This window comes from Malaclemys terrapin, chromosome 3 (assembly GCF_027887155.1).
Source record: "Malaclemys terrapin pileata isolate rMalTer1 chromosome 3, rMalTer1.hap1, whole genome shotgun sequence".
Lineage (NCBI taxonomy): Eukaryota > Metazoa > Chordata > Testudines > Emydidae > Malaclemys > Malaclemys terrapin.
This window is the reverse complement of record NC_071507.1, coordinates 76,602,842-76,629,684: the sequence shown is the minus strand read 5'-3', so window position 1 is coordinate 76,629,684 and position 26,843 is coordinate 76,602,842. Positions and strand designations below refer to the sequence as shown.

At 44.5% G+C, this 26,843-nt stretch overlaps 1 protein-coding gene across 6 annotated transcripts in view; it reads right to left on the bottom strand.

Moving 5' to 3' along the window:
• B3GALNT2 (beta-1,3-N-acetylgalactosaminyltransferase 2) overlaps positions 1-16,448 on the bottom strand; it is a 37,730-nt gene extending 21,282 nt beyond the window's left edge. For 2 of the 6 annotated variants that reach the window (XR_008444369.1, XR_008444370.1), the window contains exons 1-4: positions 5,505-5,668; positions 4,847-4,994; positions 3,226-3,326; positions 1,929-2,122 (exon numbers count right to left, since the gene is read on the bottom strand). Coding sequence is in view for 4 of the 6 variants with exons in the window: in XM_054022326.1 (XP_053878301.1) it covers positions 1,929-2,122; positions 3,226-3,326; positions 4,847-4,994; positions 5,505-5,637 (576 nt within the window). In the remaining 2 variants the exon portion in view is untranslated. Of the gene's footprint in view, positions 1-1,928; positions 2,123-3,225; positions 3,327-4,846; positions 4,995-5,504; positions 5,669-15,880; positions 16,118-16,326 lie in introns of those variants that run through there. The other 4 variants (XM_054022327.1, XM_054022329.1, XM_054022326.1 and 1 more) reach the window with 4 other exon arrangements.
• Between the last annotated feature and the right edge of the window lie 10,395 nt (positions 16,449-26,843).

Below are 26,843 nucleotides of genomic sequence, written 5' to 3'. Positions count from 1 at the left end.
GAAAATGTCAGATGAATGATGTAAAAACTTGGTAGTACCCATTTTTAAACAGAAAGGAGATATTACACTGTATACTAATTATCATCCAATTAAGCTGATGCACATGCTATGAAAGCATAGAAGATTACTGAAAAGTAACTGCATGGAATAGTTGAAATTTGGAAGGGTCAGTATGGATTTATGCCGGGAAGGAGTATCACTGATGCCATATTTTTGCTGTATGAATCTTCCTGGAGAAGTTCAGATAAAAGAGATAGCTACTTGGTATAGCCTTTGTGGACTTGGAGAAGGAGTTTGCTCATGTACCAAGAGAATTAGTTTGGTGGAATATGAGATGGAGAGGTGTGCCAGAAGGATATGTCCATTTTCTCCAGGATATGTATGACAGAGTTACTACCGTAGTCAAAGCCAAATGGGGCTACCCAACAGAGAATTTTCAGTAAATGTGGCCCATATCAGGGATCAGCATTGAGCCCTTTTTTGTTTGCAGCTGTCATGAATGTGACAAGTGATAATATGCAAAGGGAGCTGCCTCAGAATACGCTGTTCCTGAATGACTTAGTGATATGTGCGGAAGATTGTGACGCCCTGCAAACGAAGGGTGGCAACACAGTTAGGAGCAGGCAGGACACAGAACACTGGTAAAGACTGAGGTTTTGATCAATGAAGGAGAAGGACCTTAAAAGAGAAGGACCAATAAAGGATATTACAGGTAGAGATCTTAGAAGAGTGAAAGAATTTAAATACCTATAATCAATGAATGGTTGCTGGCAGTGGTGCCCTCCTGAGTGATGCCCAGCATCGTACTAAAGCTGCTTGGTGCAAATGGTGGGAGCTGACCCAAGTTCTCTGTGATAAAAAGATACCAATAAAGTTAAAAGGTAGACTGCAGAAAACTGTAATTTGACCCATCCTAATGTACCAGAGACTTGACCAGCCACAAGAAATCAGTATGCTCTCCACTACAGAAATGAAGATGTTGAGATAGTCAAATGGTTGGAGACTCTATGGTAGGAAACAAAATAAGGTTGAGAGGGCCTAATGTTGGATGCCAATCTGAAGACAAGTTGAGGGAGGCTAGACTACTTTGGTATGGGTTATATTGGTAGAATGGCCCTTGAAATGACCACGGATGGAAGACAACCAAGGAGGAGGGCAAAGACTCAGTACAAGGACCAGATATCAGAGGACCTTAGAGAGAACAATTTACATAACAGACAGGCATACAATCATGGGTTTTGGAAGAAGGCTATAAAAGTTGCTGACCCAGAACAGGGAAGTGGAAATAAAGACGACGACAATGACTACAGATGACCCAAAGTTTTGAGTCTATAACAGAGCTGAAAAACTACATAATTATACTGGTTATGTGCTAAATGATAACAGTGTGCAACAACTTCTAGATGTCTAGATAGAGAGTGGATCAGACTATAGAACAAGAATTACTAGCTTAACTTTATTTCCTTACTTTTAAACGTTCAAAGGGTGGTGGTTTTTGTTTGAACACACATAAGTCTTTAAGTTATCGATAAACTTTTATAACCTCAATTTCAACTAAAACTGTTTTGTCTTGGAATTACAAGGAACATTTAATCAAGAAGCATTTCTATTAACCCACACATTACTAATCTAAAAAAGTAGTCTACAGTTGTACAGAATAAATAATATTTTAATATTAAAAGTTTGTAAATCACAGTTTTTCACATTCACCAGATGACAAATGTGAAATAGGAAAGATTTATAGTTATTCATCTGACAGTTCTTAAGAGTGCAGTGGGAAAGAAAACTCTCTTTTATTAGTGTAGGATAGGTGAAATCATTAATTTGCTAGGCCATTAACACACATCTCATTCTGCAGGAATTCAATCCACGATAGAAAGAAAAAATGTGCTTTAGCCCTCTTCGGTAAGATAACTATAATACTGTACCTCCTGTTCGGCCTGGTATAGTTTTACAGTGATATTCCTCTGGAATCCCACACCATCAGCATCATAGAATACCCCAAGACTGGTAATGACAATGGGGTAAAGAACTCGGAAGTTCACACTAACAATGCGGTCTTCAGAAAGCACTGAAGGCGTATCTTCAGGGAGACTGAATGCTTCGATTTCTTGATTCAAAACTATTTTAAAAAAGGAATGAGGATTATACCGGCAATGTGAGTAGATTTATCGTTCTGGAATTGTGTATACATGGGAATGTCTGATGAATAATTAACATGGCTGGCAAAGCGTACAAAGGTAATCAAATTCCAGATGAAAGATGACTGACTGCACAATCCTGTAAGGAGACACTTAGAATGATTTAGTAGCCTGCTGGTTACCAGCAACTGTAAGTCAGTGCTTGAGCATGTACAGACCGCTGAATGGAAGTGCGCACACACACTTATATATAACACCTTGCTCTGCTTAATGAGAACAGCTGTTTTATTCCATCTGATTTATCCTTGGGAGGCTGAATGGCAACGACTGCTGCTTAACTGGAACCAAATTAGCAGAAGTGGCATTTAAAGTGACTCATTCCAAAAGGGCCAAGTGGTTTTTACCAGGAGTTAGGATCATAGTTGTGAAATTCTAATACAATAGTTGCAAAATAAATATTCAAAGGAGGAAAATGAAAATGAAAGGCAGGAAATATAATTTTAGTTATGTATTTTATTGAGGACAGTGTTTCATTTCAAGTATTTTCTGACACTTATATTTTAAACAATTGCCTCTTCTCCTAAGAACAGATTCTGCAAACACTATCAGATGTAGTACTCACTTCAGTAGAAGTGGCCTCACATGGTCTTGTGGCCAAGACACTGGACCTGGATGATCTGGGTTAAGTTCTCAGCTATAATGCAACACAGACTTGTGCAAACTTGAACAAGTCATTTAATGCTCTCTGACTCAGTTCCCCGTCTGTAAGGTGGGGACAATAGCCCCTACATGACAGAGATATTGAAAAAGTAAATTTATTGGGGGAGATTTTCAAAGGCACAAAGGATGTCCAACTCCAATGAAAGTCAATGGTCTGGCCCTTTGTGCCTGGGAAAATCTCCCCCATTAATGTCTGCATGTGGTGCTCAGAGGTGGGCTATATAAGTGCCTACATAGAGAGCAAGTCCAGTAGTATTTGCAGGATTGGGCCCTTATCTGGGACAGCCACTAAACCATCAGTGTGTCACAACAAAGAGGATTCTGTTTAATATGATATAATAGTTTAAAAGATTATCATTCATACCTGGGTTAGTGATGTTCAGAAGTTTGCAGGAATAAGGATCTTCTCTGTCCTCCACCGGCACACCACAGCCATGTGCACCTATTATAAACTTCACAAGGACACTAAAATAATTTGTTTTTATTAACACCAGTAATTTATTTTCATCTTCAATATGCTAATTTCAATGCAAAGATCTGTCCTTCCATAGTTTGAGCTTTCTGATCACCTTAAACATTAGTCACAAAGCCTTTTAATAGTGATTTTGTTTATTTGGAGTTTGACAGAAGAATAAATGTTATTTAAAACTGAACTTGGCTAATAAGAACATTGTGCTTAGACATCCTATTCTTGACCATCTATTTATTTTAGTAAGTTAGCTGCACTAATCTCTGATGAAACACTGTATTGATACACACAAACAGCTAGGTTCTGTTATTTTAAGAGGATTAGTAGTTCATTTTAAAAGGCAGTTAACTAAGAAACTATTCACATCAGGCAGAATGAGGAATTTCCTGTTATTTTTTTTTTTATTTCTCATTTTATTAAATAATGGGACAGATCTGCAAGCTCTGTAACTATTAGAGCATCCATCTCAATTTAGACATTCCAACTGTTAGGTAGAAGCAATTCAATACAGAAAACAGACACCTACTTCAAGGCAATTTTAAGGTTGAGAGTTCAGTTCCAAAACAGAAGGGAAATTCAAAATGTATAGTTCCCTCAGCAAACATGATCCTGCCTGTGCCCAAGTATTCTCTGCTAACTAGTATGCCACACAGAGTGGTCATGTAATGTACGCATCTCTGCAATTAAGCATAAGGTAACTTTTCTGTGAAAACCATGACTGCATTTCCTGATTTTGATGTGATTAAAACCTGACCCATGATGATGCATTAACATTGAATGTTGCTAATTTCCATCTCTGACTCAAGGTAAAACAAGCAAACACTGTATGAAACTTTAATAAGGGCTCAATCCTTCAAGGTGCCAAGGACCATCTGTTCCTAGAGACACAGAACTTCAGGGCCTATGATTTAAAGTCCCCCCAGCCTCTGTTTGTATGTGAATGATCACAACAAACATGGAAAGTGTGGTTATTGGGCTGTATACGCCCTCAAAAACAGCGCATTTCAATTAATGCACCATCAGAAACAGCCTTTTTATGAACAGAGGGTGGTGCAGCTACACACAGTCAACAAAAATAGCTTGCTGCACATGCGCAGCAATACATCTTTATAATTGGTTTGTCTTGCTACCAAATTTCTCCTGACATCAAAACAGAACTAAGGTTACATGCGTGCCAATTACTACATTGTAAAATAAATCCACTTGTGTCATCCAACTACACAGAACAACACTGTGAGCATTTCTTAATGGATGAAAAACACTTGCACACATTCAAGTAACAAATTTTAATCACATTCAAAAAATTCATTTCAATCCAGAATATATATTATTTTTATAAAATTTTAAGGGGAGTTAAGAATGAAAGTGCCCTGACAACCATAATAAAATATGTTTACCAGCATGAGGCCATATTTATTTTTTCAAAATAAAGAATAAAACACAAACAACATTTACTCATTTAATTACTAGTTTCTCACCTAGCCCAAGTAATATAAATTATTTATAAAAGGTTTACCGAGGGCTCAGCGCTGGATGTTGTTTCAAGTGCTTGAACCAAGTGTTCCTTATAACACTCCGCAGCTCATGATTATGTCGAGCTGATAATACACCGACGATAACATCGTAATGTTTCAGTTCCCACTGAGGAAAGAAAGCAAGTGGACCTAGGAGTTTAAAACAACAACAATTTACTATAAAACTATAAACCCACATGTCTGAGCTGTAAACAGTAATTAAAAAAATACATCAAAAGTAAATGTATTAACCGTCCTGAGCATTAAAAAACAGAAACAGCATTTGTCTCACATTGTTTGTCAAAAGCCTGGAAGATGCTTTCAACATGCCACAACTACCATTACAGAGCTGTGAAATTATTACTGGAGAGAACAGAGGAAATGACTGCTGGTAAACGAAAGTAACCAATTGCATGACAACTGCAAAGCAAACAAAAGAAAATCCATCTGTAGGTTGAATGATGGGAGAGAGAGAGTGTGAGTGTGTGCGCGCCTTCTGAGCAAGCTGCTCCTTGAGAGCACATCACAGCTGTTCTCCACATTTTCCATGGGCTACCAGAAACCTTCTGGGTTAAATTCAAGGTACTGCTTACAATCTGCAAAATCCTAAAAATCCTGGCCTCGGCTGCCTCATGGACTGACTTTCCTTCTCTGACCTACCACAAAACCTGGGGCCTGGTAATTCTTGACATCGGGCTTTCACCACTAGACTATATCCACTTAAGCTGAGTGCGGTCACAGAGTGTGTTAAAAGACATGTCTTTGTCCATGCTGGCTCAATTTCCACTGCCATTTAGTTTATTGGCAGGGCCTTCCTAGTCTCTGCCCTTGTAAAGTTGTGAGAGTGGGAAAAAGAGTTAGGGGGAGGGGCATTATCGCCCTATAGAGGTTAAATGTTTTTGCCTTGATCAGTTGTGGGCATGAGTCGTCCCCAGATATACCAGCAATGGGCTTCATCATAAATGCTAGAAATAAATAACATTTAGTTCTTTCTAAGCACTGTTTTTAAAATTTAGAGATTATAAAAATGGTACTTCCTTTAAAGTGAGATTCTGACTAAAGAGAAACCTGAGAAGAATGGCTAGGAGCCCACAACCAATCAGGCAGACCTTTAATATGGATCTGCACGGTTTGGTTCATCAGCCATTCTAAAGCTGAAAGAGACAGATTTATATTTAGCAGGGGTGAGGGATCACTTCCATCTCACTCTCCTTAATTTGAGACCTAAACCAAACAAACAGTTAAAATGACTGAGTGCCAGAGTTCTTTAACACAACTACGGCAAACAATACAGATAAGGTCATGTTAGACGTCTAATTTTAGGGTGTCTAAAAATATCTGCAAGTTACCCATTATAACCAGAGTACACAATGTTACGTTCCAGACTTCTATCCGCTACACCATTTCTCTTTAAAAACTGAGAAGGAAACGTGTGTCGCAGTGACTGGACATGTGTGACCTGGGACTGAAGTGAAAGAGAAGTAAAATAAAATTTTTGAAAATCCTACGCCCATTGTGTCTCTGTAACAGACAGTTTGCAGGAAAGGCACACAGAATTAGTTTTTTAAGTAAATTTACTTCTGCAAGCTGTTTAAACATGGATGTTTCCAGCACACTTTCAATCTTCACATACCATAGGTAGAAAGTTAAGATATTAGTTTAATTAAAAGAATTTACATAACCTAGGAACTAACTCTGAAGGAGACAAAAACTCTCTCAAGACATTTTCTTTCTATACAGACTAGCATTTCTTTTCTTCCTCAGAAACCTGCATGTTTTCCACTAAAGCTGATTATTATGGCTCTTAGAACAAATAAACATACACTGCAGTTTTGGCAGGTTAAGGTTTCAGGAATGAGATTTGTTTGCTGCATATAAGTGTGTATAAATGCTCTGTCTGTAATGCCTGGTAAGTGTTAGAGGACAGAATTCCCAGCTCAAGTCGGACAATCTTTTATTGAACACTGTTTGGTTTTCCCTTATATAGGTAAATGCTGATTATCTGGAGGTTTTAGATGTCCCCATCGACATTTATATTATAATTAGAGTTTGCCAGTATTCTGTATTAGCTGGTATCTGTAAAATAACCACCTGTCTGGTGGGACTGCAATATCAGAAGCAGCTCCCATTTCCTCTTGTAATTCCTCCTCTTCCCCCTTCTCCTCATATATACCATCTCTTACCTGGTTCTGCTCTATTTATTTCATTATGTTTTATATATCCTTGGCAGTCTTACACACATGCCATCCAATGCAGGGCAGTATTACATATCCCATGGGAGGACTGACACTATTTGTAGCACAGACTGGCCCTGAGGCCTTGTTTACACACACGCACTTGCACTGTTAACTAATGATGCGTTCTTGAACCAGTTTAGTTGAATCACCGTAAAACAAAAGTGTAGACTCTCTTTCAGGGCCAGCTCTAGGATTTTTGCTGTCCCAAGCAGAAACAATTTTGGCCGTCGTCTCCCCCGCCCTGTTTTTTTCTTACCCCACCCCCAGCCCCGCCTCAGCTCCACCCCTTCCCCAAATCCCCAGCCCTGCCTCCTCCCCCAGGCTCTCAAGCCTAGGAGGGAGGGGGAGAAGCGGCACGCGTTCGCGCGCCGCGGCTACTCGGAGTCTCCCCCTCCTTCCCAGGTTTGAGAGCCTGGGAGGGAGGGAGGGAGGAAGGGGGAGCAGCGGCACGCGAATCAGCTGTTTCGCGCGCCGGGGTCGCGCGAGCGGCAGCAGCGGAGGTGAGCTAGGGCAGCCGGGGCACATTTTTAGGGGTGGCATTCTGGCGCCGGCCATGCCGCCCCTAAAAATGTGCCGCCCCAAGCACCAGCTTGTTTTGCTGGTGCCTAGAGCCAGCCCTGCTCTCTTTGTTTTGATTAGAGAGAGGCAAATATTAATTTAGCTTAAATCAATTTCTCTCAATTTAAGATAAACCAAGAAAGGCCACTCAAACCAAAATAAGAGTGTCTACACAGGCTTTTGCACTGATTAAACTAAATTAGTTTTAAAACTGGTGAAACTCTCTCATGTGGATACAATCCCTTAACAAAGCACTTCATAGAGGCAGTCAGAGAGAGCCTTCAGAGTTAACCCGGTTGAGATTAGAAGTAGCAGGTCCTTTTCTCTTTTGTTTCACGCTGTCTGTAAATTTAGTAAAACAGCACCGCATCAATACTTTCAGAAAGTTGCCTTCTCAGTCATAAGGGAGAGTCACCTTTTTTTTTTTTTTTTTAAATGAAAACATATTTTGCTGAAATTGATAAATAAGTCCCTTGTTTGGCAGGCAAAGCTTCCTATTTACTACTGGTAAGTGGGAAAGAGCATTTATTAAGCTCTAATGGAAAGGGTAACAGTTTGTCTTTAAACTAATATAAAGAATAAATAAAGCTAAAGGTACGGAAAAAGATATTAACCTATGATGAACCAGTCAGGAAGCAAGAGCATTGCAGACATTTGATCTGCAGCAAAAGTTCAGAAAAAAAAACTATTAGTGACCTCTGAGTCAATCATAGTGAAGTATTTATACATGCAATCATTTTATTTTTAGCTCAGAAGTGAACTTACAGCATCATCAGACAACTGTTTCCATGCATTCACAAGTTTTCTTTATGCATGTAACAGCAGCCTCCGATGTTGTCTCTATTGTTTATCTTATTATTAATTACTACTTATAATATGCTATTCTTACCTTATACTGATTATGTAACTATCTGTTTACAACTTGCAGTTTCTAAAAAGCTTAAACACAAGAAATTAATCATTGTGGTTTGAGGGCAGGGCTGGAAGCCAGGTCTCTGGATTTCTAATCCTGGCTGTGTCACTGACTCGCTATGCCCCTGAGCAAGGGAAACTCTGTTGCTCAGTTTTCACACCTGTAAAATGGAGAAAATACTTACCTATCTTACTGGAGCAGTGTGAATACCAATTAGTTAATGACTATGAAGTGCTCCGAAGATGTAAAGCACAATAAAAAAATCATAAAACATTATAGTAACTATAGATAGTGGGGGCGGGCTAAGAAGAAAGGAACGTTTTTTTGGTATGTTGGTCTCAGAGTCATTAGAAATCAAGGTTCAGAACTGTCCTAAGACTGAATCTCTCAGACACAGTATGGAGCCTTAGGCTTCTCAGTGAATCCTTGCAAGTCTTCCCCCCCTGCAATTCCCATGCTACATTCTTTTGGCACAAAACACTTACAGTACTTTCCCTTTGCTCTTTTGCCTAACCCAGTTAACTCATGGCAATAAGTGCAGTAAAATAAAACAGGCAGCTGCACTCACAGCTGCTAGGCTGTGTTATATAGTTGCCATCCAGAGAACCCCTTGTAAAAATGTGTACTGCTGAGCTGAGTCAGGCCACCACAGTAGGGGTTACATACTGGAAGGCAGTACGTTGGCCCCAACCAGATTTCAACAACCTCCATTGTAGATTAATTTTATTACTACTTTCTTTAGGAGACTATATGGCTCCTATTCACAGTGTCACACTCAGTGGCTAACTACAGACTTACTGCCATTATCACCAGGGGAAAGGACAAAAGATTCCAGTGCTAGTTGTCTGCCCCTTACTGATTTTTTTTTTTTTTTTTAAATAATAAAGGGGTGGACTCAAAAGATTCTGAGAACTGAGTAGCCAAGACAAAAGATTCCAGGGATACCATTAACTTCCAAACCAAAAGTAGTTTTGGGTACTACTGCATGCAACTGCATTTTCTTATTTTTTACATGATTTACTCTCCCACGGGCTGTGGTAGCTGTGTACAAGAATCAAACAAACTGAGGATACAGAGAAACTCATTATTCACAAAGTGCTGACAAATGGACAAAATGAACAAACTGGAAAAAGCAGAGAAAGACATTCTCTCTCTCTCCCCAATCTTTTTCATTTACAGTAATCTTAGAATTTACCTGCTTTAGGGATTTCTTCAGTGATGTAGTTATAGGGTGACCAGATGTCCCGATTTTATAGGGACAGTCCCAATTTTTGGGTCTTTTTCTTATATAGGCTCCTATTACCCCACATCCCCTGTCCCGATTTTTCACATTTGCTGTCTGGTCACCCTATGTAGCTACGCCAATGTAACCCCCCATGTAAGTGCCAAGCACTGGTGCCATTTACCCCAATCTGAGGGTAAGTCTACAGTATGAAATTAATTCGAAGTTATTTTATTCAAATTTCCAGAGACTGGGATATGTTACATCGGTGTAGGCTCCACTTTATGTTGGTGCAGCACATCTGTGGGAGGGATAGCTCAGTGGTTTGAGCATTGGCCTGCTAAACCCAGGGTTGTGAGTTCAATCCTTGAGGGGGCCACTTGGGAATCTGGGGCAAAATCAGTACTTGGTCCTGCTAGTGAAGGCAGGGGGCTGGACTTGATGATCTTTCAAGGTCCCTTCCAGTTCTAGGAGATGGGATATCTCCATTGGTACATCTACACTGGAGGTTTGCACTCACATAGCTGCACCAGTGCAAAAATCCCTGATGAAGGTAAGTCCTTAGATGTTACTTACAGCTTCAGTAAGCAAAACTTTTTAGACAGAAGGGAGGTTTTTATGTGGATGATACCCCTTTAAAAGAACATTCAGAGTTCTAGTAACCATCTTAGATGTAAAGAGGAGACAAAAGCACTGGAGAAGCTATTATGCTATAGAAGCTGGTAGTGTATCAGTGATGATACAGCACTCACAAACTTCTGGCAAGATCTTTTTGCCCTGAACTTGAGATCAGAGATACACTGACCGCTACCACCAGTGATGGCCATGGGGTAGGGAATGGAGATACAAAAAAAAAAAGTCCTGTTTGTGAAGTCTCTTGTCAATACCACTAAACTTACAATTTGGCAGTTTAACCCATCATTACTAGTTGAGGCTGCCTTGGCCACAGAATGCCTTATCAAGACAGAGAATAAAAATTAAACTTAAAAGATTGCTACCATCTTCAGTGGCCTATTTAGGAATGAGCTGGTGGTATTGGTACAATTCCCAGTGGATGAGTCTCTCTCACAAATCAACTTCACTACAATGGTACTCTTGTTGGCCTTTGGCCAAGAGGTGAAGGACTAAAGGGGCAGGAAGAACAAGCTATCATCCTCACCCCTAGAGTCCCTATAGGTCAAGGACACATAAGCCATTGTAGGGACACTTGTGTGGCTGCTGCCTGTGTTGTAGACAGACAATTTCGGACTCTAAGGCTGTCAGCCTACTGTCCTTCAGAAGCATGTGAAAAAAAATCACTCCACAAATTATCGAGTGTTGGAGTGAGCAGTGTAACTTTTTCCTGGCCAGGATGCTTGAAAAACTTAAAATGACACTGTCAAATAAGTACTTTAGACCCAAAATGGAACACAGTTTTATGAAGTGACATTCTCCCTTTAGAATGTGGTCTTGCTCACAACTTCAGAGGTTGTTTGTATTTATTTAAACAAATTCTTTCTCCTCTAAAAAACCAAACACAGGCCATACTCACTTTCTTTCCCTCCAATATGTCACACAGAGAATAGTCCATGCGTACTGTGGCACTAATTCAGCATGAGCCTAACTAAACAGGTGCATAATTCCATTCAAGTCAATGCCTAAAGTTAGGCACATGTTAAGTATTCTGCTGAACCATATGATGGCCGATGGCATTATGTGCCGTTCAATATGTGGGAGCTAGAGTCAGTGCTGTATTTTTTTTTTTAATTATTTGGTAGTAAAAGATTGATATTATACACACACACACACACGCAAACAATTCTAAAAGATGCCAAATGTCCAAATAAATATATGTGGAACAATGTCTCAGAGGGCATTTCAGCAAAGGTGTACCTTGTAAAATTTAATGTATGTTCCCTTCTTTAGGAGACACTGAAGTTCCTCAATAAGCAACTTCTCACTCTGTTAGACATAGCACCACTGGCAGAGGCTATCAACTGAACACATGTTTAGCACTGAGTCTATCTGTAGGGATTAAAGCAAATTGGGGGGGGGGGGGCTGGTTGTAATTAACTTTTCAGAAGCTGTTTTATCTTTAGCATTTGTATAATGTATTTTATAAAATATTATGAAACTCATAAAAAGGAACACACACAGGAAATCTTAGATAATTTCTGTTTCTGAATGGTTAAAAATGGGCTTCTCTTATCCCTACCTGCAGACACCTTCTGGCCCTACCCCTGCCCAAAGCGGTATAAGTGACGTAACAAACACACAGTGCAGTGGTAATGTCTCGGTAGAGTGAGAAATCATTAAATTCAGGACTCCAAGAAAAAGGGAAATTGTAAAATCACATATTTGCTGCAGGGTCCTTGGATTCATGTTTTACTCAGGTTAATTTAGGAATTGTGCAGTTAATAATGAATCTGGGCTATTTTCTTTTTACAGAAGTTTCTCTTCACTTTTTAGTTTCCTCTTCAATATACATACCACAAAAAGAACTATATTTGTTGAAGAGTTTAGCACTTTCTGGTATGCTTCCAGTATAAAATAAGATACAATAAAGATATGCTGGATTAGATTAATCTGCGTTAGAGAAAAGTACAGATCCATCACATCTGCTGACCCCTCATTTTGTAATTAGACATACAGATCTATTTCTCCTTTCTTTCAAAATGCATGCAGGCTATCCAGCCCCAGAATAATGTGAACAACAGTTAACACAATATGCAGCTCAAGTGCTCAAGGAAACCTCCATTCAAAGAGCAAAATTCTCCCCAGTGTAAATCTATTTACCACAACAGAGTAACATTAGGGTAAATTTGGCTCAGTTTGTTATGACTGATTACTATGATCATGACACCTTTGACCCATGCTAGTAACTAATTATGTGACTGCTGTGATGCCAAAGGTTAATTAAATGCCAGCAAACACATCACTAATACATTTTTATGCCCCAGCTACTATAAAACATTTTTGAAATCAATTCAATTTTTGTTCATGCCAAAGCATCCAGGTGGTAAGTCAAAGGAGCAGCAGGCACACAAAACAAAACAAAATTACTCAACAATAATATGCAACAGGGCTGGTTTTATCAGACAGTACCAGATCATCTTAATAATTCAAGTTTCAAAAACTGTCTTAAAAAATAAGGCCATTTCCTACTCTGTGGTATAAACCTATCACCAGTTTATTAATGTTCACAAAGCACTTTGAAGAATAAAAATCACAGAACAATAGACATCAGAAATGAAAGAAATCTCTTAGCTCATCTTTCCTCCCTCTAGCAATGCAGAAATGTTTCCTATAGTGTATGTGTTTCTAGAAGCTTTCAAGGTCTATTAAGTGCATGATCCTTTCACTTACTGCGCAAGAGTGCTCCAAAGTGCTTTCCCTAGGAAACTATTCCATACACTGAAAGATTTCATTTTTACACTTAATATCAGGGGATGTTTCCTATGTTTTTCTTTGCTCAGGTTCACTGCTTTATTCTATATGTTACTGTTAAACAAGCCCTGCACAATTCAGAATAAAATCTGGAAAGAGAGAATATTGTGCACTTGCTTGACTACTAAAGGCCTGATCCTGCTAGAACTTATTATCTGACACAGTGCGAACAGTCAGTCACATGGACTACTTGCTATGGTGAGCATAAAGGATAGTAATAGAAATGTCTGCAGGACTGAGACCCCAAAATAGCACTACATTAACACCAAAATCATCATCATTACGACACTTAGGGCCAAACATTGGTCCTACTGAAGTGAATTCGAGTTTTGCTATTGGCTTGAAAGGAACTAGGATTTGTCTTGGAAGAGTAACAACTGATGCCTAGAAATGGAAATCCACAGCATGGAAACAAAAGTCACATACATATATTATATCATTTACCCTAACTGCATTTCTGAAACTGAATCTGCCCTTCCTGGGAAGAGTTTGACCTTTTCCCCCCAAAGGATACAAATCAGCACCAGAAATCTGAGATGCAGGAGGTGTAAAGGAATATCTTTTTCTTGCTGGATCACTTCCTCAGGGAAATCAGAAAACTTCTAATAAGCACTCAATACAAATTATTAATTTTACTACAACTTGTGAAAAAAGTAGAACAGTAAAAGTATAAATGGCCCAGCTACATGATATGGAACTATAAACAGCCTATCCTTACCCTTGTGTTTAAAATATTTTTCATCAACCCCCAAAAAGCATCTCTCTCTCTCTCTCTCTCCGAGGACACTTCTCCTAGATCATCTTTTGAAAATGTTTACATTTGGAGAGCAATGCTGAAAAGTTACTATTAAAAAGGCATTCTGGGGTTCCATGTTTACTGCCTCTCCATGACGCCCAGATCAAATAAAAAGATTTTTTTTTTCTTGACAGACAGCCCTGCAAGTTCAACCTAGGATCTGGAAAACCAAGCTGGGTTTTTTCCTGCTCATGCATCACCATCATTCAGGTTCTACATGCCAAAACAGGCCCCCATTGACATATATATAACCCTAGTGACACTGCATGTTAGACAGGTGTTACTAATTGGCTGTTGAATTTAGCCAACAATTCTACAGAAAAATGCCCAAGAAAGAATAGACTCCATCTCATTCCTTCTTATCTGTGTAGACTCTGCCCAGCTAATAGGAGTCAGTACTAGTAAAAACATATTTTTGTTAATAAAATTAGCTACCATGACTCCAAATGACTACCATGACTCCAAGCAGATCTGCTGAGTAATAAAACACCACTTTTACTTAGTCTCTTTTCAAAACAGAACATTTCCAACAAACTATAAAACTCCATGGCAAAGTTTCAGAAACCCACTAACAGGTAGCATGGAAAGTTATTTATGGTCATCAACTTCTAACAATCACCACCAATGGAGTAATCTTATTAGCTGAGGAAAGTGCCTATTCTGACCAACAGGTATCAACATAAAGTGAAATCTACTTACACTCACCTTGATTTATTGCAAACCCATTTTATAGTAAGGACAATGCAAATCCTTATTGGTTCTGATTACACAGCAAAGTCCAAACAGCAATTCATATTATATAGCCTTGTCCTACACAACTGAAGTCAAGAGGAATTTTGTCAGTGACTTGAATGGGAGCAGGATTGGGCTCATAACTAAGTTAAGTCTGTGAAAAAATAGATTACTCTCAATGAAGAAAGTTCCATTGTACTGCCAGTAATCACTTTGCTGAATTATAATGAAGTAGCTCCAGTTTAAACATACAGGCACAAAATTGTTCTCCTGTCCTACATAATTCTTCATTGTTTTCCTATAAACCCACATTAGCTTTTCATGCACTTTTTCTTTGTAGATTATCTAATAACAAAAAGCATTCTACTGGCTCCACGCTAAACCTATATATCAAATATTTTCATGCAGGCTGCTTGGAATTTCTCAACCACAGAAATGCCCAAACAGCTGTGTGCCTAGCATGTGCTTCTTCACTCAATCAGTTAAAGTGTTATACAACATCCAACCTTGCCCTAAAAGGGGGAAAATAGTGATCTTTAATGCAATGTGTTTGTATTAATAGAACTACTACCCAAAATCATATTGGGGGGGGGGGGGAGAGGGAGGCTCATTGCTAGCTCTCTAAACTCAGGGGAATAAGAAGAGCTAGTCAATTTATTTCTTATATATAATCTAACCAATGGATTTTATCACTTATTTTAATTGAACTCATCATTTGTGATCAGCTCTATAGATGGTCAAATACTACGCAGGACATTTATTTTTCAATTTCCCACATCAGTCCTCAAATTAATTATTTGCAAGTCCCCCCTGACCATTTGACCAGGTCTGCTCCTAGCAGCCTACCTCTGTGCTCTGCGGGCCTTACAACACCCCCTGGACTCTCTTTCTTTGAGAAAACTGGGAAAGGCTTAGAGGGACACATACTATGGGAGGGAAGCGTGAACCCCGCACTCTCACCGAGCATACACCTCTGTCCCCTCCTGCCCAGCGCCCCTCCTCAGGGGAAGGTGCCTGCACCCTGAACCACCCCCACAAGTACCCGGCCCGCCTTGAGTGGGGGATGGCAGCGCCCCATCGTCTCCCCTCCAAACGAAGCGTGCATGCGCCCAGTAGCCCGCCCCTTCCCCGGGGCGTGCGTCCTGCCCCTACCTGCCGGGTGCCTCCAGGGGCCGCCGAGCAGCAGCCAGAGGTGCAGCGCGACCCCGACCGCGCACGGGCACAGCAGCACCAGCCAATTTCGCATTGGCCGCCGGCCCCTTCCCCGCCTCGCCCCGCGCCGGCCTCCCCTAGCCGGGCCGGGGGCTTCCCGAGGAGGGGGCTGCCTCGCGCTCTCCCCGCAGCGCCGCGCTCCGGGCCCCCGCCGCCGACCGCTCCGCAGCTGTGCCCGGCTCGCCCCGCCTGCCTGCGGCCGCTGGGAAGTGAAGTCCCGCCCTGAGCCCAGAGAGCTGCGCCTTCCTACTACAATCCCCACAATCCCCCAGCGCCGCGCCCTGCTGCTGGGGACCCGGGGCGGCGGAGCGGCCCGTCCCACTGCCCTGCAGCCCTCTCGCCCCAGGGAGCCGCCGCACGCGGCTGGGTGGGTAGCGAGCACCTACAGCTTAAAGGCTCCTTCTGTGTGGGAAGATCGCCCGTGGGATTTCCTTGCTGCTGTCCAAAGCCGCGCAGCGGCACGCTTGTCACCCGCATTGTGCCTCTTTCCAAACGCCTCACATTCACAACGTGCAGCCGGCCAAGCTTCCCAGCAGCGATTATTGGAGATGGTGGGCAGGGCACCCACGTGAGAGCCGGTGCTCAGGGGATGGGCTCTATGGAGGTGGATCAAGTTGGGCACCCCAAGTCGCTAATCACTTTTAAAAAATCTCAGCTGGTGGCCCTGACCTGAAGAACTCACAGTGTGTCCACGCTGGGTTTTTAGTCCCTGGGACAAACGCATAGCGTTGACAAGATTTGTACCGGTGCGGGGTGCTCTGGGATAAACTGCACCAGTGCAAAGCCTACCTAGGTTAGGAGTGAGGACTGGCATACCAGCATCCCTTTTCCCTATTCTGCCAAAACACCTTAAAGTGAGGGCCTGTTTTTCAAAGAAAGTGTGTAAGAAATGAGACAGCTTTTTTGTTTGTTTGGGGTTTTTTTAGGGGACATCACATGTCGCCTATGTTTAATGCTTGGTGCCAAATAAGCCATTTATGTATCTCACAACCAGGGTGGCAGGTTTGTATAATTTTGGTGGTACTCAGAATTGGTCCAAGTCCTGCCCATGGCCCCCAGCCTAAGGCTCTGGGAGGGAGTTTGTGTGCAGGAGAGGGTTTGGGGTGCAGGCTGGGGGGGGGGAGTTTGGATGCTGGGTGTGGGCTCTGGGCTGTGGTAGGGGGTTGGGGTGCAGGAGAGGGTGAGGTGCTTACCTCAGGCAGCTCCCAAAAGCGACCTGCACACCTGTCTGGCAGTGGCTCCTAGGCAGGGGGCCGGGGGGGGTCTCCACACACCGCTGCCCACAGGCACCGTCCCCGCTGCTCCCATTGGCAGCATGGAGACACACACACCCTCAGGGCCACAAGGACGTACCAGCCACTTCCGAGAGTGGCGCAGAGCAAGGGCAGGCAGGAAGCCGCGTTAGCCCCACTGCGCTGCTGGTGTTGGCATTGGCGGCAGTGGCCAGGAGCCTCCAGGCCCTTTTAAATCATGCAGGGGCGGCAGGCAGGGCCGGGAGACACTCCGGAGGAGGCGTGTGGGGGCGGCAGGCAGGGCCGGGCGAGTAACCCAGCCCAGAACATTGGTGGAGCTGGGCCCCCGGACCCTGAATATTCCTGGAGCACGGGCACCACGGGCCCATATAACTCGCCGCCCCTGCTCACAACATACTTTTTATCTGATCATATGCTTTGTGTTGGGTAGGAATTGCTTGGATGTCAAGTGGGGATGGAGGAAAAGGGAGGGATTTAATTCAAAATATAAAACAGGTCAACTCTACTCAGCCCTGACCTGGAGATGAGAAGGTAGCTCGATCTCTGTACTCCTTCAGTTCTTGGTCTCCCATGGAGAATGCTTGCTGTGGTGCTAATCAGTGCCACTGGGTTTTTTCCAGGCTCTCAAGACAGTTAAATACCAAGGCAATAGGACATCTAAGAAGTATTGTAGGTAAATTAGATTCTGTAAGGTGAAAGCATCATATACAGCTACCTGTTTTTATTTACATACAATACCAAGAAAAATCTAATTGGTGGTATGGGCTCTGCCAATTATATAATTTTTTGTTAGTTTCTCAAGCCCAGCTGTAGAATAATATAAATATTCTGGATAGAAAGAACCCTTGGTCTGCTATTCTTCAAAAAGTCCAGGAATCAAACTGAGGAAGAAACACAGCGTTCCTCTTGGCAATTTTTCTCAGGATCAGTTGTAAACAGTGTGGTCATCCCAATATTGTGTCTATAAAACCTTTCCCATACCATACACCAGGATTTCTTTATAGCTACAATATAGCTATAAAATGGAAGTATCTTTAGTTATGGTTGTTGCATGCTAGCAGCTCCCTCTGCTGCTATTAATACTTAACAACACTTGGAAGATAGGTAAGTAGTGCTCCCTCACTTCCACAATGAGAGAACCGAACCACAGCAAGATTAAGTGACTTGCCCAGGATAATTCAGAAACTGAATGGCAGAACCAGGAATTTAAGTAGATACCCTATCCCCAGTCCGGAGTCTTAATAGGCCATGTTCTTGTGCTCTTTCATGTTGCTCTGGAAAGGTAAAAGAATTGTAAACTGTGTGGAAGCAGCCTCTGGGCCAGTCCCAATATTTGGGGCTTTTTCTTATATAGACACTTTTAACCCCCCCACGCCCTCACCCAATTTCTCACATTTGCTATCTGGTCACTATACTCTGGGGAAAAACCAGTGTAAGGGGTCTCCCTTAGGGCTTGTCTACACTTACATTTTATAGCGCTCTACCTTGCTCAGGGGTATGAAAAAATCACCCCCCTGAGTGCAGCAAGTTTGAGCGCTTTAAAGTGCTAGTATGGACAGGTGCCGAGCGCTGGGAGCCATGCTCCCAGCCCTCGGAGCTATTCCCCTCATGGAGGTGGATTACCAGGAGCGCTGGGAGAGCTCTCTCCCAGTGCTCATGTGTGACCACACTCACACTTCAAATTGCTGCCACAGGAGCACTCCTGCAGCAGTGCTTTGAAGTTTCTAGTGTAGACGTAGCCTTAGTGATATAGAGCTGGTGGAAGAAACCTTCATCCAGATCCTCCAGGACCTCTACAAGGACTGCACCACCACCATCCGCGCCACGGACGGAGAGACGGACGCCATCCCCATCTGCCGCAGCGTGAAACAAGGATGCCCCCTTAGCCCCATCATCTTCAACCTGGCCATGGAACCGCTCATCCGAGCCATCTCCAGTGGCCCGACCGGCTTCAACCTGCACGGCAAGAAACTCAGCATTCTGGCCTACATGGACAATCTGGTCCTGACCGCGGATGACCCAGAGAGCCTCCAAGGTATGCTAGATGCCACCAGCCAAGCTACTGACTGGATGGGGCTCCGCTTCAATGCAAAGAAATGCGCAACTCTGCACATTGACGGCAGCAAAAGGGACTCAGTGCAGACAATGGGGTTCCAGATCCAGGGTGAGCCCATCATCCCCCTGGCAGAGGGGCAGGCATACCAGCACCTGGGCATGCCAACAGGGTTCCGTGTCCGGAAGACACCCGAGGACACCATCCAGGAGATCTTGCAGGATGCCGCCAAGATTGATGCCTCCCTGCTGGCACCATGGCAGAAGATAAACACCCTGAACACCTTCCTGATCCCACGCATCTCGTTCACCCTAAGGGGATCCGCCGTGGCAAAGGTGCCCCTCAAAAAGGCAGACAAGATCATCCGGAAGCTGGTGAAGAAGTGGCTGTTCCTTCCCCAGAGAGCCAGCAACGAGCTGGTCTACATTGCCCACAGGCACGGTGGCGCCAACGTCCCCCGCATGGGTGACCTGTGCGACATCGTGGTGATCACCCATGCCTTCTGCCTGCTGACATGTCCCGACACCACAGTGAGGAACATTGCGGCGAACGCCCTGTGTGATGTGACAGAGAAGTGGATCGGCAGAGCACCCTCGAACCAAGACATCACCACCTTCCTGAGTGGCTCCCTGGATGGGGAATTCAGATGGGATGGGCACGACATCGCTTCACTATGGTCCCGCACTCGCAACGCCACGCGTCGCCTGGGGAAGCGCATCGGCTGCCGCTGGGAGTGATGCGAGGAGTGCCAGGAGCTGGGAATCCGGGTGCCGCAGATCAGGTCCGATGACAACACCATCATTACCCCGACGGCCAGGGGCTTGCTGGAGAGGACTCTGAAGGCCACCATCTGCTCACTGTACGTGGAAACCCTGAAGCGTAAACCGGACCAGGGTAAAGCCTTTGACTTGACCAGCAAGTGGGACGCCAGCAACCACTTCCTCAACAGGGGCGGCTTCACCCGTTTCGCCGACTGGCGGTTCGTCCACCGTGCCCGGCTCAACTGCGTCCCGCTCAACAGAGCCGTCCGCCACAGGAACCGAGACAAGCGTTGCAGGAAGTGCGGCTACCCCAACGAGACCCTGCCCCACATCCTGTGCAGCTGCAAACCCCACTCCAGAGCCTGGCAGCTTCGCCACAATGCCATCCAGAACCGCCTGGTGAAAGCCATCATGCCACGCCTGGGGGATATCTCCGTGAACTGCACCATCGCCGGTACTGACAGCCAGCTACGACCTGACATGGTCGTCACCGATGAGGCCCAGAAAAAGATCATCCTCGTCGACGTCACGGTCTCCTTTGAGAACTGGACTCTGGCATTTCGCGAAGCCCGAGCTCATAAGCTGGAAAAGTACTCCCCCCTGGCTGACACCCTGAGAGCGAAGGACTATGAGGTGCAGTTGGATGCCCTGATTGTCGGAGCCCTGGGCACCTGGGACCCCTGCAACAAGCGTGTGCTGCGGACCTGTGGGATCGGTTGATGCTACGCACGTCTCATGTGGCGCCTCATGGTCTCAGACGCCATCCGATGGTCCAGGGACATCTACATCGAGCACATCACCGGCCACTGACAGTACCAGGAGGCGTGAGCCAGAGTGACATCGTTCTCCCACTACGAGAAAGGGACCAAGTGACCTTCTCCGTTGGATCATATGAACTGGAACCATAAACTCCCTGAACATTAAATCTTACCAAATGAGGGTCAATCCATCCTCCTCCTCATATCCACTCATTATAATCCACACCCGAACATAGCCACTTTATGAACTTCATACCCTCATATCTCAATGTCTGTACTTTGACCCATCAACCTTTTACCCCCAATCGGTGATATTGCAGATTATGTATTCCTCATGCCACCTTATCTTAAACCAAACTTTGCACCCTCGATAATCTGTATGTTATTCCCTGATAACCAGAAACTTCTATGCTCAAACTCTGTTCACTATTTTTTTTAACATCATCTTAATAAAATTTTTAAATCTCTCTGCCAGTCCTCCCATAGCCTAAGGTGTAAGGAGGCATGTTGGCGAGGGAGGCACCTTGGCCAGAGGCACATGTTGTGCTCTGACTAATCTTGTCAGCAGAATGGTCCCCTAAGGGGTTGCAGCTAAGCAGTTTTGAGGTTGCTCTAACTTGCACTGGAAGCCAACCAGGCCTCAGAGAAGGCTCTAGAATATGGGAGGCACAAAGCTCTTTTTTCAGGTCTCTCCGTTCATTCTTGTGCCAAACATAGCTTAGAAAGTTCTGAGAAAATGGCCCCATTATCCACCATCTCCTTGCTGAGGTGTGTGACTCTCTGTACCTCAGGGGAACACCCTACGCCCCATGTTCATCTTTATAAAATGATTGTTTCGTATCCAGTGCAAAGTTTGTCATGTCGGGTGTCTTCAGAAGGCTCATGATGTACTAAGCATTGTTGTTATAGGTTATAATTTCATGTATATAGTTATGAGGCTGAAAATGTGTCCTCATGGCTTAAAGCAAGCCCAGACAAAAACTCTCAAGAAGCAGAGGGGCAATTCACACCTCATCAGGGCGTGGATGGGACAAACCCAGCCCAGCCTCACAGGAACAAAGGGTGCTGGCCTAGGCAGCAACAAAAGAATCTGTTAAGTATCAGAGGGATAGCCGTGTTAGTCTGAATCTGTAAAAAGCAACAGAGGGTCTTGTGGCACCTTTAAGACTAACAGAAGTATTGGGAGCATAAGCTTTCGTGGGTAAGAACCTCACTTCTTCAGATGCAAGTCTAGAAGTGAGGTTCTTACCCACGAAAGCTTATGCAAAAGAATCTGTTAGCCTCCCCAGGGAGTCACGCCCTTCCTTTGGTCAGTTTGGAACTGCAATGAGGTAATGCTCACCTGACTCTGAAGGGGGGAGGGGCAAAGCCAAGCGGTAAGAAAAGACACGATAAAAGGGAGAGACATTTGACTAACAGATCATCAAACAATAACCATCTTCTAATGGAACAATTCACTAGTCAACTGAAACACAATATATGCTTTTTTAAAAATTAAAAATGGCTTCTAGGCTTTGGCTACACTGGCGCTGTACAGCGCTGCAACTTGCTGCGCTCAGGGGTGTGAAAACGCCCCCCCCCCCCCCGAGCGCAGTGAGTGCAGCGCTGTAAAGCACCAGTGTAATCAGCGCCTAAAGCGCTGCACACTCGCTCACAGCACTGCAAGCTACTCCTCTCGGAGAGGTGGCATACATACAGCGCTGCGAGAGCTCTCTCTCGCAGCGCTGGCAGCGTGACTACACTCGCGCTTCACAGTGCTGCCACGGCAGCGCTGTGAATTACCAAGTGTAGCCAAGGCCCTAGTTTGGGGCTCATTCATTACAGAGATACTGGATTAATGCTTACACAGTTCAAACGCTCTGTGAGATAGTACAATATCTTGAATACGTATTTTTTGTTTTCTATGGCTATACCTTTTTCCTAGTATCTGTTTTATTTTTGTGCAACAATAAAACTCTGAGAAAGATTCTCTTTCTTTTAATAATTCATCTTATACTAGCAAGATAGACTTCCACCACAATCCTTAATTACTCCAATAAACACAAAAGAATACAAGTGCCTCACTTTGGCAAGGAACCAGGTCTCCCACCATTTAAAATGCAGCACCTGTGTTACAGCACTCAGAAATACAACTACTTGGAAGAAGAAGTGAGGAATATCTTATGCATCTAAAATTACATGGGGAATTTTAGACATCCGGAGTGTAATTACCATGATTGGAATATAGCCAGGAAACAAGAGTAATAACACTTTTGCTCTTGCAAAAAGTGCCATGGGATCTTTAATAGTCAGGTGCTCCTTTTTACATCTCATCCAAAACCCACCATCTACACTAGCACACACCCACTGCTGACTCAACCAGAAGATTCCCATGGAATCACCCACACTACTTCCTGCAACTGCATTTCTCTAGAGGTACTTCATCCAAGTACTGACCAAGCCCAATTCAGATTAGTTTAGTGGATATGATGCAGTTAGATACGAAGGATGAGATTACAGGCATCTGGAACAGTAGCTGGTCTTGTTGAACATGAAAGGGTAGGGAACAAAGGTTTAATGGAAGGTTTACTGATGCTATTCTATCAGAAATACATGAGTTAACAGCAGACTGTGACTCTGCTGCTGCCTACCTAGTATATCAGGAAGGAAAGACTGAGGACTAAATCCATAAAGGGATTTGAGAGCTTGTCTACACTGGCAATTAACAGCACTGCAACTTTCTCACTCAGGGGTGTGAAACCCTCCGCCCCATGCGCAGCAAGTTGCAGTGCTGCAAAGCGCCAGTGCAAACAGTGCCCCAGCGCTGGGAGCTACACCCCTTGTTGAGGTGGCTTTTTTAGAGCGCTGGGACCACATGAAGGCATGTTAAAGCACTGCTGCAGCAGCACTTTAGCGTTGCCAGTGTCCACATGAGTGTTGCAACATCTAACTTTTAGATGCAAAGTCATTTGGTGGAATTCACAGCCGTGAGGTAGGCCCTCATGGTCCCTATACAATGCTTAGAGAGTTGGGTGCCTGAGCATCAATCCACAAAAGCCCACACACTGAGTGTGAAGCCACCTAAGTTGGCTAACAGGAAATGCCAAGAAGTGGGATGTGGCCTAAGCTCCGTCCTTCTCAGGTGCTCAGGAGGTCTTTGTCTGGGCTGTGCTTGAGATTCACAGCTGTGAATCCTCTCCTGGAGTTAGGTGCCTAAGCTGTTTTTTACAGGATGCTGGTACACACCTAAAATGACTGGGGTGGGAGGACAGGCAGACTCTCTTATAACCTTTAGCCCAGTGGAGCAGGGCTAGCAGAGGCTGTGCTTCCTGGCAGTGTTGCCCCCCTGCAAACCTGATCAGGTCTCCTGCTGCGAAGCACAGCCCCTGCTGGTGCCATTCCATGCCTGCCCAAAACTTGCAGTTGGGGGGCAGTGCCATCCCCTGCCCCCCCTAAACTACACCTATGTTAAAAAGTGGGGGGTATGTTCCCCTGGCGCCATTGCCCCCCACATCAGACCATTCCATAGTCCAGGCGCACACACGATGAGAAGGGAAACCCCAGTTCAAATCCCTTTGCCACATCAAATAGAGAATTGAACAGGGGGGGTCTCCCACATCCTGGGTAAGTGCCCTGAACACTGCACTGAAGAGTAGCAGGGAGATGTTTTCCTTTTTCCCATCCCTGGTTATATTGTATGGGGTTTGGCATGTGTCGCTACCGTTCTTGCAAGAACCCAGCTTACGTGCCTGGCTCCAGGAGGTTACTGGTCATGGATCACAAGTGGAGACAGGTGCCTAACTCCATGTGTTGGGTGAGGCTTAGGACATACCCCTCTCCTCAACATGGGCTATTTAGGTTGCCTCCAGTCCCAACTACAATGCTGGCTTTTGTGGATCCCTTTCTGAAGCACTTAACTCAGGGTTTGTGGGATTCCACTGGGTGGAGCTAGGTGCTTAAAAGTTAGGCACTGCAACATTTAAATCTCTTTGTGGATTTGAGCTGATGTCACTAAAAATAGAGTTTAGTAATGCAGGACTGCACAATTCTATTTCCAGTAAAAGTGTGGCTAAGATTTTCAAAACCAGAGGCTGAAAGTTAAGTTCCTAAATAAATATTAACACCTTCAATTGCAAGGGAATTACTCACATTGTGTATACAGTTAAGAACATACATAAATCTTTGCAAGGTCAGGGCCCTACGCACCTTGATATTGGCCTGATTTTCAAACATGCTGAGCACCCAGGATTTCACATTAAAAGCCATGGGAGTTGCTAGGTGCTCAGCATGTTTGAAAATCAGGCCAGTACCTAGATGCCTAAATATGGATTTAGGAGCCTAACTTTAGGTATTAATATTTTAAATCTGGGCCCACATATTCATCTGAAAATGAGAACTCTGGAGATTTTTTACCACGATAATACCTGACTTTTTGATAGCTATTATGAGAAAACTAATGGATTTTGGATTGATAGTTAAGATTGTGAAAAGGAATTGTTTAAAAACTCTGACTCAATTTTTTTAGTATTTTATATTATTTTCTTTACAGTATTTCGACTTAGCTGTCCCTACCTACATTAATGAGTATTTTTACTTTATTGGCACTGAGGCCTTGTCTACACAGTTTGTGTACTGATTGAGCTAAATCAGTTTAGAAACAGTTTATTTAATCTGATGCAACTTTATGTGGACATTCCTATGTTGGTCTTAAAATTGGTTTAGCTTAAGTCGATTACAAACTATCCTATGCTGTTACAATTATAGCTGGCAGCCAAGATAATATTTCATCTTCCTTTTCCTAATACTGTACACCAGGGGTCGGCAACCTACGGCACGCGTGTCAAACACGGCACGCGAGCCGATTCTGAATGGCATGCTGCCTGCCCAGTGAGAGGAGGAGGAGGAGGGGGCGGAGGGGCTGGAAAGCGCCATGCTGGGGGAAGAAGCGGGGGAGGGGGAAGCTTGGCTGCGGCAGGACCAAGCTTCTGCGTCCTGCCCCGGCAGGGCAGAGCGGGGAGGGGGCGGGTCCTGGCCCCCCACCCCACTCAGCCCCCCTGCCCACCGCTCTCACCTGCGGGGGCAGGAGGCAGAAGCTTGGTCCTGCAGCAGCCAAGTTTCCCCCCTCCCCCGCTTCTTCCCACAGCTTGGTGCATTCCGGCCTCTCCTCCTCCTCCCCCTCCCTGCCCGCGATGGCCCTTGTGAGGGGAAGGGGGAGTGGAGCGGCAGCCTGTCGAGCAGAGAGAGGTAGGGATGGGCCTGGGGGCAGGGGGTGGAACAGGGCATATCCCTCCCAGCCCCCTGCCATGAGCCGCTCAGGGCAGGGGGCTGGGAGCACCCCCATGAGCCGAGCACCCCAGCCCTCTGCCCTGCACCTCCACACGCCCCCAGCCCTCTGCCCTGACCTCCCCCCAACACCCAGCCTCCTGCCCTGCACCTCCACATGCCCCCAGCCCTCTGCCCTGACCTCCCCCCAACACCCAGCCTTCTGCCCTGCACCCCCACACACCCCCAGCCCTCTGCCCTGACCTCCCCCCAACACCCAGCCTTCTGCCCTGCACCCCCACACACCCCCAGCCCTCTGCCCTGACCTCGAGTCCCCCCCAACACCCAGCCCTCTGCCCTGCACCCCCCCACACACCCCAGCCCTCTGCCCTGACCTCGAGTCACCCTGATCAGCCCACTGCAGGCCTAGGTGAACAGAACCCCAGGCTGGAAGCGGGCTGAGCAGGCTGGCGGTGTAAGATCAGAATTTTAATTTAATTTTAAATTAAGCCTCTTAAACATTTTGAAAACCTTGTTTACATTACATACAACAATAGTTTAGTTATATAATATAGACTTATAGAGACCGTCTAAAAAACGTTAACATGTATTACCGGCACGCGAAACCTTAAATTAAAGAGAATAAATGAAGACTCGGCACACCACTTCTGAAAGGTTGCCTACCCCAGCTGTACGCTCTTAATTCAGCTGACTAATATGTCTAATGCAAATTATCTCAGTTATACTGCTGTAACCCACTGAAGAAATATGGGGTTTCACTGCTGTAAACAAAAGGAAACTATGGCTTGATACTGAAATATCATCTTCCGCACTTAC